General features: G+C 52.2%; 1 protein-coding gene across 4 annotated transcripts in view; it reads left to right on the top strand.

The window, feature by feature from the left end:
• The window catches only part of ADAMTS14 (ADAM metallopeptidase with thrombospondin type 1 motif 14), a 92316-nt gene extending 81128 nt beyond the window's left edge, over window positions 1–11188 (top strand). For all 4 annotated transcript variants that reach the window (XM_067025444.1, XM_067025446.1, XM_067025447.1 and 1 more), the window contains 5 exons: window positions 115–247; window positions 2100–2307; window positions 5341–5470; window positions 5579–5689; window positions 7401–11188. In XM_067025444.1, coding sequence (XP_066881545.1) covers window positions 115–247; window positions 2100–2307; window positions 5341–5470; window positions 5579–5689; window positions 7401–7894 — 1076 coding nt within the window. In that variant the 3' untranslated portion in view covers window positions 7895–11188. The remainder of the gene's footprint in view (window positions 1–114; window positions 248–2099; window positions 2308–5340; window positions 5471–5578; window positions 5690–7400) is intronic.
• Window positions 11189–12814: the final 1626 nt, after the last annotated feature.

Below are 12814 nucleotides of genomic sequence, written 5' to 3'. Positions count from 1 at the left end.
AGAGGGAGGGGGGATTGGCTTCAGTCTCTGCAGAGCTCACTGTCCCTGAGGCTCTGGGCAGGACAGTGGGGGCCTGGTGAGACTGACCCCCACGGCAGGCTGTCCTCCCTTCAGGGATCCAGTTCACCAAGTACGGCTGCCGGCGCCGACGAGACCACCACATGGTCCAGCGGCACCTGTGCGACCACAGGAAGAGGCCCAAGCCCATCCGCCGGCGCTGCAACCAGCACCCGTGTGCCCAGCCTGCGTGAGTACTTCTGGGGGAGGGACGAGGAGGCTGATCGCAGACCCTCTCTCTGCCCTGACGTCAGGACGAGGGGTGGGTGAACCTGCTTCCGCCAGCGCTGGAGGGTGGAGGCACATAGCCCCCGCAGCCGGGACTTCCTGAGCAGAGAGCACCCACATGCCAGCCTCTGCCCATGGCCCGCGCTGCCTTCCTTGCCTGTCCATCCCCTCTGGGATTTCTGCATTCACTTTCACTCCCAGAAGGAGGAAGATGCTGCCTTTGTTCTCCCCCTCCCAGCATTATTTTACAGATGGGGAAGCTGAGGCCCGATCTGGGGACACAGCTTTCCCTCAAGGATCCAGGTGATCCATGCAGGTGAAGAGGATTTCAGTGTTTCCAGGCCTTAGGCCAGGATGCTGTCTACCAGTTCCTCTCTGCCCAGTCATCTGGGGCCCGGGGATGCGGTCTGGCCTTCCAGCCCCCAGCTGTGGTCTAGCCCTTGATTGGGATTCCCTGGCCTGAGGACACAGGCTCTTTTTGAGCCCAAGGTCATGTTCTTGGGGTTACTTGGAGGTGGCTTTGGGGAGAGGAGAGAGCTATAATTTGTGGAGGATCGATGTCTGGTCTCTGGGCCTGTTGCCCAGCTCCTCCGCAGCCCCAGCAGGCTTCTCTAGTGGCCCCCAGGTAGGGCCGAGGGTGGCCGGCCAGTAGGAAACCATGAAGAGCTGAGTCCATCCTCCTGCCTCCCCGGAGTCCTCCCAGGGTTGGGGGGTTCCAACTCGGCCTTGCTGATCCACAGCAGCTCTGCTCCCACAGGGTAGAGGGACCTCAGAGCCAGGGCGGGAGCTGGTGACCGGTGCTAGAGGCTGCCATGGCTTTCCTGTGCCCGGCCCAGGCCACGATCCCCAGCCCCCTGGCTCTCCGTGGTTCTTTTTTATGCGTTACTTTTTATTCAGGCCACTTTGCCCACAAACATCTGTGATCACAGAGCATGCGGGGCTAACTCTGCCCGACCCCTAGCAGGTCACCCCACCCTGGCTTGTCTCCTTATCTGTAAAATGCCAAATGAAGTTTTGGGGCTTTTTGTTTTGTTTGTTAAGGGAAGGGGTTGGCTAAAGCCGTGGTTTACTAAATGATGCCTCAGGAAACAGAGTGGAGTGGGAGTTGGGGGCTGCCCCTCCCTCCACCCCCCCAGAGCAGTTTTGCTTTTGTCTAACTCTTCCAGTGAGCACCTGCTTAAGATGCTACTGGAAGTTGCTCTGTGGCTAAAAGACGCTTGGAGACTAGCGGCTTAGCTGATCAGCACCAACAAAGCTCTGCAGGCTCTGACGGTGATAATAATAGTGCCTGCATTTATGACGTGCCTACTGCATACCATGCGCTCTGCCATGTGCTTTACATATACAGGTGCTTTAATTGTCCCAAGAGCCCCATGGTAGGGGCTTCTACTCTGCAAGCTGTGATTTTCATCTGTTTTGTGCTCAGCTGAATGTCAGCACCTAGGACAGTGCCTGCACATGATAGACTCGCAAAGATTTATGAAGTGTTGAAAGAATCCTGATGTAAAGATGGGGTAACTGAGGCTTAGAGGGGTTAATAGCTTGTCCAAGGACCTGCAGGATGTCAGGATTTAAATATGCATTATGCCCATTTTTCAGATGAGGAAACAGAGGAGAGAATATGTGACCTCCCTAAGGCCACACACCTGACAGCTGCAGAGCCATATGGATGGTTGGCTTGGCCCCCAAGTATTCTGAAGCCCAAACTCTCTCTGTGGCTCCTGCCTTTGGTGGTTCAGGGAGTGGGAGTGGCCCTGGGAGGAAGTGTCCCATAGTCCCGCCTTTCCTCCACCTTTCTCCCTGTCTGTCTCCAGGTGGGTGACGGAGGAGTGGGGCACCTGCAGCCGGAGTTGTGGGAAGCTGGGGGTGCAGACTCGGGGAGTGCAGTGCCTGCTGCCCCTCTCCAACGGTACCCACAAGGCCATGCCGGCCAAGGCCTGCCCCGGGGACCGGCCCGAGGCCCGCCGGCCCTGCCACCGCGTGCCCTGTCCAGCCCAGTGGCGGACGGGAGCCTGGTCCCAGGTGAGCTGACCTCAGGGCGTGGGAGGGGCTGGGCCAACAGGCATCTTCCTTGCAAAGTCAAGGAAGAGGAGGGTCTGGGTGGAGGAGCTGCAGAGAGATCTGGTGCTCCCTTTCTGGCTGAATTCCTCTCCCCACATCTGATCTGATTTTTCTCAGAACTAAGTCCAACGGTATGCTGGGCCATGGTTTTGGGCTTGGCCTTTATATTCATTCACTATCAGCTTTGACCTTCACAGAGTTAGGAGGCCTGGGCTAATATCCCTGTGTTACAGATGAGCAAATTGAAAGACACTCTTGTATTAAGAAATATTTACTGGGACTCCCCTGGCTGTCCAGTGGTTAAGACTCCGCACTTCCACTGCAGGGGGGCACGGATTCAACCCCTGGTCGGGAAACTAAGGTGCCAACTATGTTCCAGGCACACTGTACTAAGAACGCCTGGAACCCATTACCAACCAGACAGACCTGATTCTTGTCCTCGTGGTGCTTACAGTCCAGTGAGGGAGACGTAAGAGACAAGTACCAATAACAAAAGCATTTACAGGTTGCAGTTGGAGCTGAGCAGAAGTAAACAGGGTAACATATCAGGGAGGGCCTCTCTGAGGAGGTGACATTTGAGCTGAGACCTGAGGTGTGAGCCATATGAAGACCCTGAGGCAAGACCAACCTTGCCATGTTCCAGAAACCTAAAGGACATTGGGACTAAAGCTTAATGAGAGGGGCAGGGGTTACATGACATCTTTGGAAGGGTGGGCAGGGCGTCAAATCCTGCAGGGCTTTATGAGGAGTTAGAGTTATTCTAAGAGCAGTGGGAAACTTGAAAGATTTTAACGTCTATGTCACCAGCTCTGATTTCAGGTTTAAAGATCACTCTGGCAAGCTGTGTAGCAAGTTCATTGCTGGGAGACCAGGGAAGAAAAAGGCAAACAGTAAGAAGGTTGTGGAATAGTCCAGGGGCCACAGGGAAGTTTTTTCAAGTTTGGGGTTTTCTCTTAAAAATTCGTTTGATATGAACCTTGAAGACATTATGTAGAGTAAAATAAGCCAGGCACAAAATGACAAATACTGTATGATTCCACTTATGTGAGATACCTAGAGCAGTCAAATTCATAGAGAGAGAAAGTAGAAGTGTGGTTTCCAGAATGGGAAGTTAATGTTTAATGGGCACAGAGTTTCAGTTTGGGAAGAAGAAACAGTTCTAGAGATGGATGGTGGTGATGGTTACACAGTAATGTGAATTCACTTAGTGCCACTGAACTGTACACTTAAAAATGGTTACGATGTGGGCTTCCCTGGTGGCGCAGTGGTTGGGAGTCTGCCTGCCGATGCAGGGGACACGGGTTCATGCCCCTGTCCGGGAAGATCCCACATGCCGCGGAGCGGCTGGGCCCGTGAGCCATGGCCGCTGAGCCTGTGCGTCCGGAGCCTGTGCTCCGCAACGGGAGAGGCCACAACAGTGAGAGGCCCGCGTACCCCCCCCAAAAAAAAACAAAAAGCAAACAAACAAGCAAAATGGTTACGATGTAAATTTTATGATCTGTATATTTGATTACAATTTTTAAAACCTCATTTGATCATGGAAATAAGCACAATGATGTTTATTGTAATAGCAAAATATCAAGAAATATTCTAAATATCCATCCATAGGAAATTGGACCCCCCCCAAAAAAAACCCTGTGGTCTATTCATGTAATAAAATACTATACAGCAAGAAAAATGAATAAGCTTGAACTGTACTTATCAATATAGATAAGCCTCAGAAAAACAGATGAGAAAAAGCACTGAAGTAATGAAGAAAAAAGCACTACCAATGGGGATACCGTTTACTTAAAGTTTAAAAAGTCACAACACAATATTTGAAAATACGCCAGAATACTGAGTTATTAAAGTTGCTGGTGGGGGTGTTTGAACAGGCGTTCATGACCAACTTCCTCATACCTTCCTGTAGGCTTGAATATTGCATAATACAGAGTATTTTAAATAACGAAAAACCCCCACACAACCTGTGCAGATTTTATATTCTTCTCCATAATATATAGCTTTATTTGTTTGAATGTAAACCAGAAAGACTGCTGGTCCATAAAGGGCCCCTTACATAAAACAGAGAGGTGACAGCTGGTGGAAGATAGTTGCCCCTGTAAGATGGGCAGAGCATTCCAGAGCTATTGCTGTTTGTAATTATTCCTCCCGGGAAGATGAGCCGTCTTTGTCCCACTGTTGTGTGTGGCATGTGACCCTTGTGTCTCCCTTGCTCATCACCTGCCCTGGTATGAGAAGTGGACCTTTGCAAGTCCTTCCCATCCCGCTGGGAGAGGCTGTGCTCAGTGCCTACAGACCCAGTGACCTGGTCATGTGGGGCACCCTTGCTTTTCTGGAAGCCACCCCACCCCTTTATCAGAGTATGTGGGTTCCAGGGCATGATGTGTGTGGCAGCCCTTTCAAATGGCCTTCTGTTCCTTGTACCCACACCTTTCCCTCTTAGAGAAGACACTTTTGAGCATGTCTCTGCAAGCTGAGTGTTGGAAACAAAGTCACTGAATGTCAGAGCTAGAGGGGTCCATGGTGACCCCATCACCCAGCTCTCTCAGCTTAGCAGTTGTTACAATCTGGATTCCTGCATCCCCTTCACAAGGTGTCATCAAGTGCATGGACCTGCCTCAGGTCCCTTGGGCTAGTGGATGGCAGCAGGGTGATACACAAAATATTTAAGGACTCAGGCACAGGCCAGACAGAGTGGACGCAAGCAGTAGTGCCGGAATGGGGTCCCACAGGCCCCCTCCAGATGGTGGGAAGGTTCAGGGGGTTCCAAGATAAGGTCAGTGGCTCTTTCCCATCTGGTACAGGAGTATTTGACAGTTGCTGTGCTGTCCTGGAGAGGCTGTTGAGAGCAGTCCTTGCATGTCCCTCTGGTCCAGCAGAGACTTGGCACCCTTCTCTGTCCCCTTTCTGTCCTGGGCACTGGCTGGACATGCGGAGCTCACCGCCTCCTTCCTCTGTCTCTCCACACCCCCCGCCCCCGTCTCCCCACGGCAGTGCTCTGTCACTTGCGGAGAGGGCGTCCAGCTGCGGCAGGTGGTGTGCCGGGCCAACGCCAGCAGTCTGGGGCACTGTGAGGGGGACAAGCCGGACACGGTCCAGGTCTGCAGCCTGCCCGCCTGCGGAGGTGAGCTGGGTAGGATGGGGGGCCTGCCCAGCTCCTCTGGCCTAGACTGGAGGCCCAGCTTGGCTGGCTTCCCAGCCCAAATACTAGAGCTGCTTTTCCCCCTCACAGGAAATCTCCAGAACTCCACAGTGAGGGCTGACGTCCGGGAACTTGTGACCCCAGAGGGGGAGTGGGTGCCACAATCTGGGCCCCTAGATCCCATCAACAAGGTATCATCAAGTAAGTGTATCTCTGGACCCCACCCCCTCCCCAGTCTTGCAGTGTTCACGGCATCGCGGGCATGGGCCGTGCAGTGGAGTGGACCCAGCTTCCAGTCTGTCTGCGTGACATTAGCCTCTTGGAGCCTTGGATTCCTCAGCTGTGAGGTGGAGATGGTGCTTATATTGGTCCATGATTCCTTATCTGCAATTCCAAACTATTGAAAGCTGCAAGTGTCTCCCTAAATTTGGTGCAGACTCACTGGGTAGCAAAATCTGAACTGAACTAATGAGAGATTAGTTATTCTTTTGCTACAGAAACATTGCCGTATTTGGTTGCAAGGTGACTTCCAGTCTCCACTGGGGACATTATATAATATGAATACACTGAATGTTACTCTTCTAACCTCAAAAGTTCTGAATTATGAACCATACCTGGTTCCAAGATTTTTGGATAAGCAATTGTAGTTCTGAGCTCTCTTTATAGGGCTGTGGAGAGAATTAAATGAGATAATGCATGCATTCCTGCTTAGCAGTCAGCCAACAACAAATATAGCAGTCATTTCTCTCTGCTTCATGACCAGGAGCCCAGCAGCTCACCCTCTCATCTTTCCATCCATCCACCCATCCATCTAACCACCCATCCATCCATTAATAAATATTAACTAAGCACCTACTATATACCAGGCTCTATGTTCTGTGCTTCCCTCCTAGGTTCCTTCTCTGTTTCCCTTTCTTACCTTCCCAAGGACCAGGGTCTGACAAGATGAGTAGCAGAAAGATCCCAGACCCGAACTCCTAGTTAGAGGATCAATTGGCTGTGTGACCTTGTACAAATTCGTGAAACTCTCTGAGCTCAGCGACCTCATCTGTAAAATAGAGGGGTCTGATTAAATGTCCTCAAAGGAGCTTCTGGCTCCAGTCTTGCTGCTGCTCTGCTCCTGTGCTGAGGCTCAGGCTGTTCAAATGCTTGAGTTTCCTTTCCTTTTCCTCTGGGAGCAAAGGGGAGCTCTGATTCTGATCCTAGAATTCTAGCACCATCTAGAGGCCACTGGCTTTCCATTTTCTCTAGTCTCTCTCCTGTTCCCCTAAGCCAGCACCCTACCTTTTCTCTCTTCTTTCTCTCCCTCTCCCTGTCCCCCTCCTCTCCTCTTCCCTGTCCCCCTCCTTTTCTCTTTCCCTGGCAAAAATTAATAGAAAGCAAAGCTCCTGCCTTCACATTGTCTGGAGAGACCTACCTGAAGTTATCACAGAAATGCAAAAACATTTTTAGATGACATTTGAACAAAAGCAAACAAAGCTAATATAATGAGCACCCCTCTATGCCAGGAACTTTACAAATGCTATTTACAGTAATAATATTATTATTCATTGGTAAATGTCAGCATTATCCCCATTTCACAGAAGAAACTGAGTGTTGGAGAGTTTAAATGACTTGCCCGAAGCCTTGCAGCTTTTAAGTGATAGAGCCTTGATCGGAACCTAGATCTGCTTGATTCCAGATTTATTGGTGGGGGGCTTACTGTTCCAAAGGCGTGCTCACCAGGGGCAGGATGTTTAAGCTGCTTGTCAGAGTGTGAGTAGCCCGGGCATCTGCCTGGCCCTGGCCAGAGTGGATTGGATTCCTTTGGGTTGATTGGGAGGTGGTGAGGGCGGGAGATGGAGGGCTGAGTGGGAGTTGTAACCTGGCTGATGGGCGTCCTCCAGCATCGGTCCTTGTGCTGTGTGTGCAGCGGAGCCCTGTGTGGAGGACAGGTCCATCTTCTGCCAGATGGAAGTGCTTGATCGTTACTGCTCCATCCCCGGCTTCCACCGGCTGTGCTGTGAGTCCTGTACCAAGAAGGCCTCGGGCCCTGACGTGAGCCCAGACCCCAGCCTGGCCTCACCACCACCCTTCTCCACTCCTGGGAGCCCCTTCCGAGCACCCAAGGCCCCTCCAGAGGCTGTGGAGCCCACTGTGGGACCAGCGGGATCAGACGACCATCAGCCTGGCCGACCCACACAGCTCCCAGGACCTCTGGGCACAAGCTCCCCAGTGAGCCAGCGCCGCTTTGCTACCCAGAAACTGAACCCTACAGTGTTCTGGGGCACTCCCCCTAGTGCCCCCCGGGGACTGCCCTGGGGCTGGGCTGGGGCCCCTACACCAGTCTCTGAAGATAAAGGGCAGCTCAGGGAAGACGCGAAGCATCCAGGCACCAGCCTTCCCACCACCTCCCCGGTGACATGAGCCTCGCCTTGCCTATCCCACCAGTCAAGTTTACACTCTCTGTGCTGCCCCAGACATCCCGGCTCAGAGGACACACAGCGGGGCCGGGGCGAGCACGGACTGCCTTTTAAATTATTTGCCTTCTTATTGTTCTAGTTTGGGGCTGTGACACTTTTCACCCCGTGAAGTGGGTCTATGAGGAAGAAAAAGATCAGGGATAGCCCTAACCGGAGATACCTCAGCAAGCAGCCCAGGTGACCGAATCGAACCTCTCAGGGGCTCCTGTCTGTCTCTCTTGCCAGGACTGAGGGCCAGCTCACTCCCCCCCCAACACACACACACACACACACACACACACACACACACACACACACTGAGGGCCAGCTCACTCCCCCCAACACACACACACACACACACAGCCACCGGGCCTCACTCCGCCTCCCTTTGCCAGAAATTGTGGGGACCCCTGTGGAGGCCCCGTGTACCAGTACCAGGCTCCTCTGCCAAGAGGCAGAGCAGGGCCGGGAAAGATCCGGGGCGCACTCACAGGGTGGTCCAAGAGGAAGTGGGCTGGGGCTGAATGTGGTCATGAGGCTCCAGCTGCAGGGCTAGGGTGGGTGGGAGGCCAGTTCATCCCAGACCCAGCTCTTCATAGCGAGAGCTCCAGACAGCTTCTCCGGCCAAGGCCAAAGAGCAGAGTCCACCCTGCATTTGCTGGCTGGGGGGCCATGTTGGTGGCCACCTCTGCCCCTGAAGATGGCGCTTCCTATTACTTCTGGTGCCTCCAGTTTACAGGTGGGCCTTTTAACCTCACCCCAGGCCCCCCTGAGAAGGGGGTTCTGGATACTCTGGAACATGTGTCCTCATCATCCAGGGGGTTCCCAGCTGGTGCTAGGCCCCCTGGCTGGACCAGGAACGGCAACTGTGGTCATCACTCCGGCGCGTGAAGAGAGCATGGCCTGGAAGGTGACTTTGTGGGGCACAGAGGAGACGTGAGTTCTCAGGCTGAGCCCTGCTAATCATTGCCCTCTACCAAAGACCACTCCTGCTGGAGTCAGGCGTCTTCTTCTCCCACCTGGCTTAAGCTGGGCCATAGGTCTATTTGTTGTACTGGGTGAGGGTGCGGGGGTGACCAGGCTCCAGGGCTGAGGACCAGAGTCCACTCACAGCTGGGTCCTGGGGATGACAAGGGCCAAGTGCCCCAGGGCAGGACGTGAGCCTCTGCCCCTCGTGCGGGTGGGGGGAGACAGCACTGTGGGGCCTCAGCTGCACCCACGTTACCTCCAAGGGCAGGTAACTTCCCTGGGCCCTCTGGCTCTCAGGAAGCCACCCGGTTCCCAGGACCTCTCCCAGGGCTCCTCACTCTAAGTCATGCAGAGGGTCTCCCAGACTCCTCAGCAGGCCATAGAGGTGCTGGCTAGTTCTGTTCCCAGGGCAAGGGGGCCACTCTGAGCCAGGCTAGAGGAACAGGAGCAGTGGGCCCCGGGCGGCAACCCCCGGAGAATGGAGGCCCTAGAGGGGCTCCCCAGGTGCCCTCTCTACCTGCTGCCTGCCCCCTCCCAGCAAGGCTGGGGCACACACTGAACCATTCCTGTGCGACCCAGCCTGCCTATGTTAAGTGCCTTTGAGATCCAGATCCTTACAACTTTATGTATTTATTAACATTGTCCTTGGTGTTTGTTTTGGACCCCAGAATGTTGTGCTGTGTTTTTCTTTTTCTCTCTGTTTTAGTGGAAAGGGCCAGCAAAGCCAGAGCTCTAATGTGCTGGGCTGGTAAGACGATTGGGGTTGGGGGGTGGACGGGGAGTGGCCCGAGCCACGAGAAGACTCGGCCCCCAGCCTCCCCGCCGTGGCCCCCGCTTGCTCTGGGGCTCTTCTGAGCATCACCTCAGGGTGGAGAGGCAAGAACGGGCCTGGGGGCCTGGGGATCCTACTTAGGCTCCTCCACCAAGTAGCTGTGTGGCCTTGGGCAAGTCACCGTCCAGAACTTGGTCCAAAGGGTGGAAGTACCTGGGAGGTAATTTGGGGGTCACATAGGGAAGGACGTTCCAATGAACTTTCAAACACACAGGGGGGTGTCTCCCTTGGGAGGTGGTGAGCGCTCTTTCCCTGGAAAAGTCCGTGCAGGATGGGGATGCCAGACAGGAGGTAGAAAGAATGTGATGCATCTTACTGGGCAGGGAGGGCCAACATGCAAGGTGCTGTATAATTTAAAACTACCCCTCGCCCATGACAGACGTTATTAATCCTTACCACACCCTTTCAACGAGTGTATCACAGGCCCCTCCCTGACATTTGTGGGGCCCAGGGCAAGAGGAAACCCCCCTCCAGGGACCTCCCACGCCTGTGTGTGTCTAGGCCTGAAGTCCAAGCTCCATTTACATCCCTGTGCAAACAGCTTCCCCTTGGAAACTGCCCCTTCTAAACAGCTACCACTTGGGCCTAGGGGTGCCTTCATGGTGACCCAGTCACACCTTAGGGGGACTGACCTAGGGAGATGCTACCACAGGCCCTAGATTTGGGACTGTTCAGGCAGGGCATTCTGTGGGCCATTGTACTCAGAGTATAGCCTGCAAGGAGGGAGACCGTGGACCCTGGGTGGGCACATGCCCTTGGTGCAGTGCAGTCCTTGCCGTGGTGGGTAGTATGGGTGGAGTGGGGCCCTCTAAGAGCCCCAGCGGCCCAGCTCTGACAGCAGTCCTGGCACATTTCATGGGGCAGGGATAACACATGGAAACACATGCCGATGCTTCCCCATCTCTTGCCCGTGGCAGACGTTGCCAATCCATCAGTGCATTCTCCCCTCAGAGTCCTTCACATAATGCTCCAGGTACTGACCTCTGATCAACTGCCATCAGCAGGACAAGGAATCCTAATAAATAGGATAATACTTGGCTGTCTGTGTCACTCATGAAGATGGCAGGGTGATCATAAATTGAAACATCTTTGGTTTTGATGAGGCTTCCAGCAACAGGGAAATAACATTCTTGGGGGCACAAAACCAGACATACAAACAGCAACCACCACCACAGACACTTACAGCATTTCTTTTGGTAGTTCTGCCATTTGCTGCCTGAATTGTCATAGTAAGTAATGAGCTGTGACTCAGGGAAACCTCAGCTGGGGGGTGGCCCTGATGAAGTGCAGAGGATTGGGAAGCAGCTAAGTAAGAGGGGTTTTATCTTCTTTCCCGCCATTTAAAGTATTATAACTAACAAGGCTACACAATTTTTGTGTGTGTGAGAAAACCAGGTTTATCTGCTGTTGTCAATTCTAGAGTATTGCAAACAAGATCATAGATTTAAAAAAAAAAAAAAAAAAGGACAGCTCATCCGGCCACAGGAGTGGGCCAGGGTTTGGGCTCCTCTAAGCCCCCAGGCCTCCACCTGTGGAATCCTTCCCCTTTTCCAGTCTCCCGGTGGCCCTCCCTTCCCTGAGGGGACTGTGGCCTTGGAAGCCCAGGCCACGGCCCTGACCAAGTTACCTACACGCTGCTTAGGATGCAGAAAGCTACAAGAAGATATCAGTCCTACCCTAACGATAAGAAGAAGCTAATAATCTACAAAGTCATACCTCTTAGCCCCAGGTGGATTAAATTTCAGAGGGTGACAAGTCCCTAGAAGAGAGGGGGCCCATGCTCTCTTGCACCTCTGGCAGAACATGGAAGAGCATCGAAGAAAGTAGTCAACAGAGAAGCAGAAAATGCAACTGAAATTTTAACAGATTTTTAAAGGTTAGGGTGACAATTTGGAATCATAGGGAGCCCCGTGCTCAGGGGAGTCTACACCGACTCATCCCCTCTTCTCCGCAGGCCTCCTCTGGATGCACACGAGGAATATCTGCGGCAGGACAGGAGAGCCTCGACAGCATCCCCTGGGGCTCCAGCCAAGTTTGAGGGCGCAAATTAAGAAAACAATACCTTGGGCTTCCCTGGTGGCGCAGTGGTTGAGAATCCGCCTGCCGATGCAGGAGACACGGGTTCGTGCCCCGGTCCGGGAAGATCCCACATGCTGCGGAGCAACTAAGCCCGTGAGCCATGGCCGCTGAGCCTGCGCGTCCGGAGCCTGTGCTCCGCAACGGGAGAGGCCACAACAGTGAGAGGCCCGCATACCGCAAAAAAAAAAAAAAAAAAAAAACAATACCTGTTCACAGTGCATCAGGACATAAAATACCTGTACATGAAAAACTATAATGCCTTGCTGAGGGAAACATAAGAATATCTAAAAGAAGCCTCAATATTGTTAAGATGTCAAATTCTCCCCAAAATGATCTATAAATTTAATGTTATTCCACTCAAAATTCCAGCAGACTGGGTGTTTTTTAGAAACTGGCAAACTGATTATAAAATTTTTATGGCAATAAAGATCTAGAATATCCAAAACAATTCTGAAAAAGAACAAAGTGGGAGCATTTACACTACCTGATTTCTAGGCTTACTCTGAAGCTATAGTAACCAAGACAGTCAGGCTTTGGTGTAAGAATAGACGCACAGAACAATGGAACAGAATAGAAAATCCAGAAATAGACTCACACAACCATGGTTAGTTCTCAACAAAGTGCCAAGGTAGTTCAATCAGGACAGGATAGTCTTCTCAGTAAATGATGCTGGAAAAATGGAAGATCCACATGGAAAAAAATAAATCTCAACTTTCACCTCATATCATGTGTGAGAATTGACTCAGTCAAAATGGATAATCAACTTAAAGGTAAGAACTAAAACCATAAAACTTACCGAGGAAAAACATTTGAAAAAATCTTTGTGACCTTGGGTTAGACAAAGATGGCACTAAAAGTATAAGCCATAAAAGAAAAGCTTGACAAATTGGACTTAGTCAAGACTAAAAACTCCTACTCTTCAAAAGACAGTGGTGAAAAAATTAGAAGGCAAAAAACAGAAAAAAACGAAACCGCACAAGCAGGGAGAAGATATTTTCACATCAT

This window comes from Kogia breviceps, chromosome 2, assembly GCF_026419965.1.
Source record: "Kogia breviceps isolate mKogBre1 chromosome 2, mKogBre1 haplotype 1, whole genome shotgun sequence".
NCBI classification, from domain to species: domain Eukaryota; kingdom Metazoa; phylum Chordata; class Mammalia; order Artiodactyla; family Physeteridae; genus Kogia; species Kogia breviceps.
Note: the sequence above shows the minus strand (reverse complement) of the source record. Positions and strands in the feature narration are given on the sequence as shown.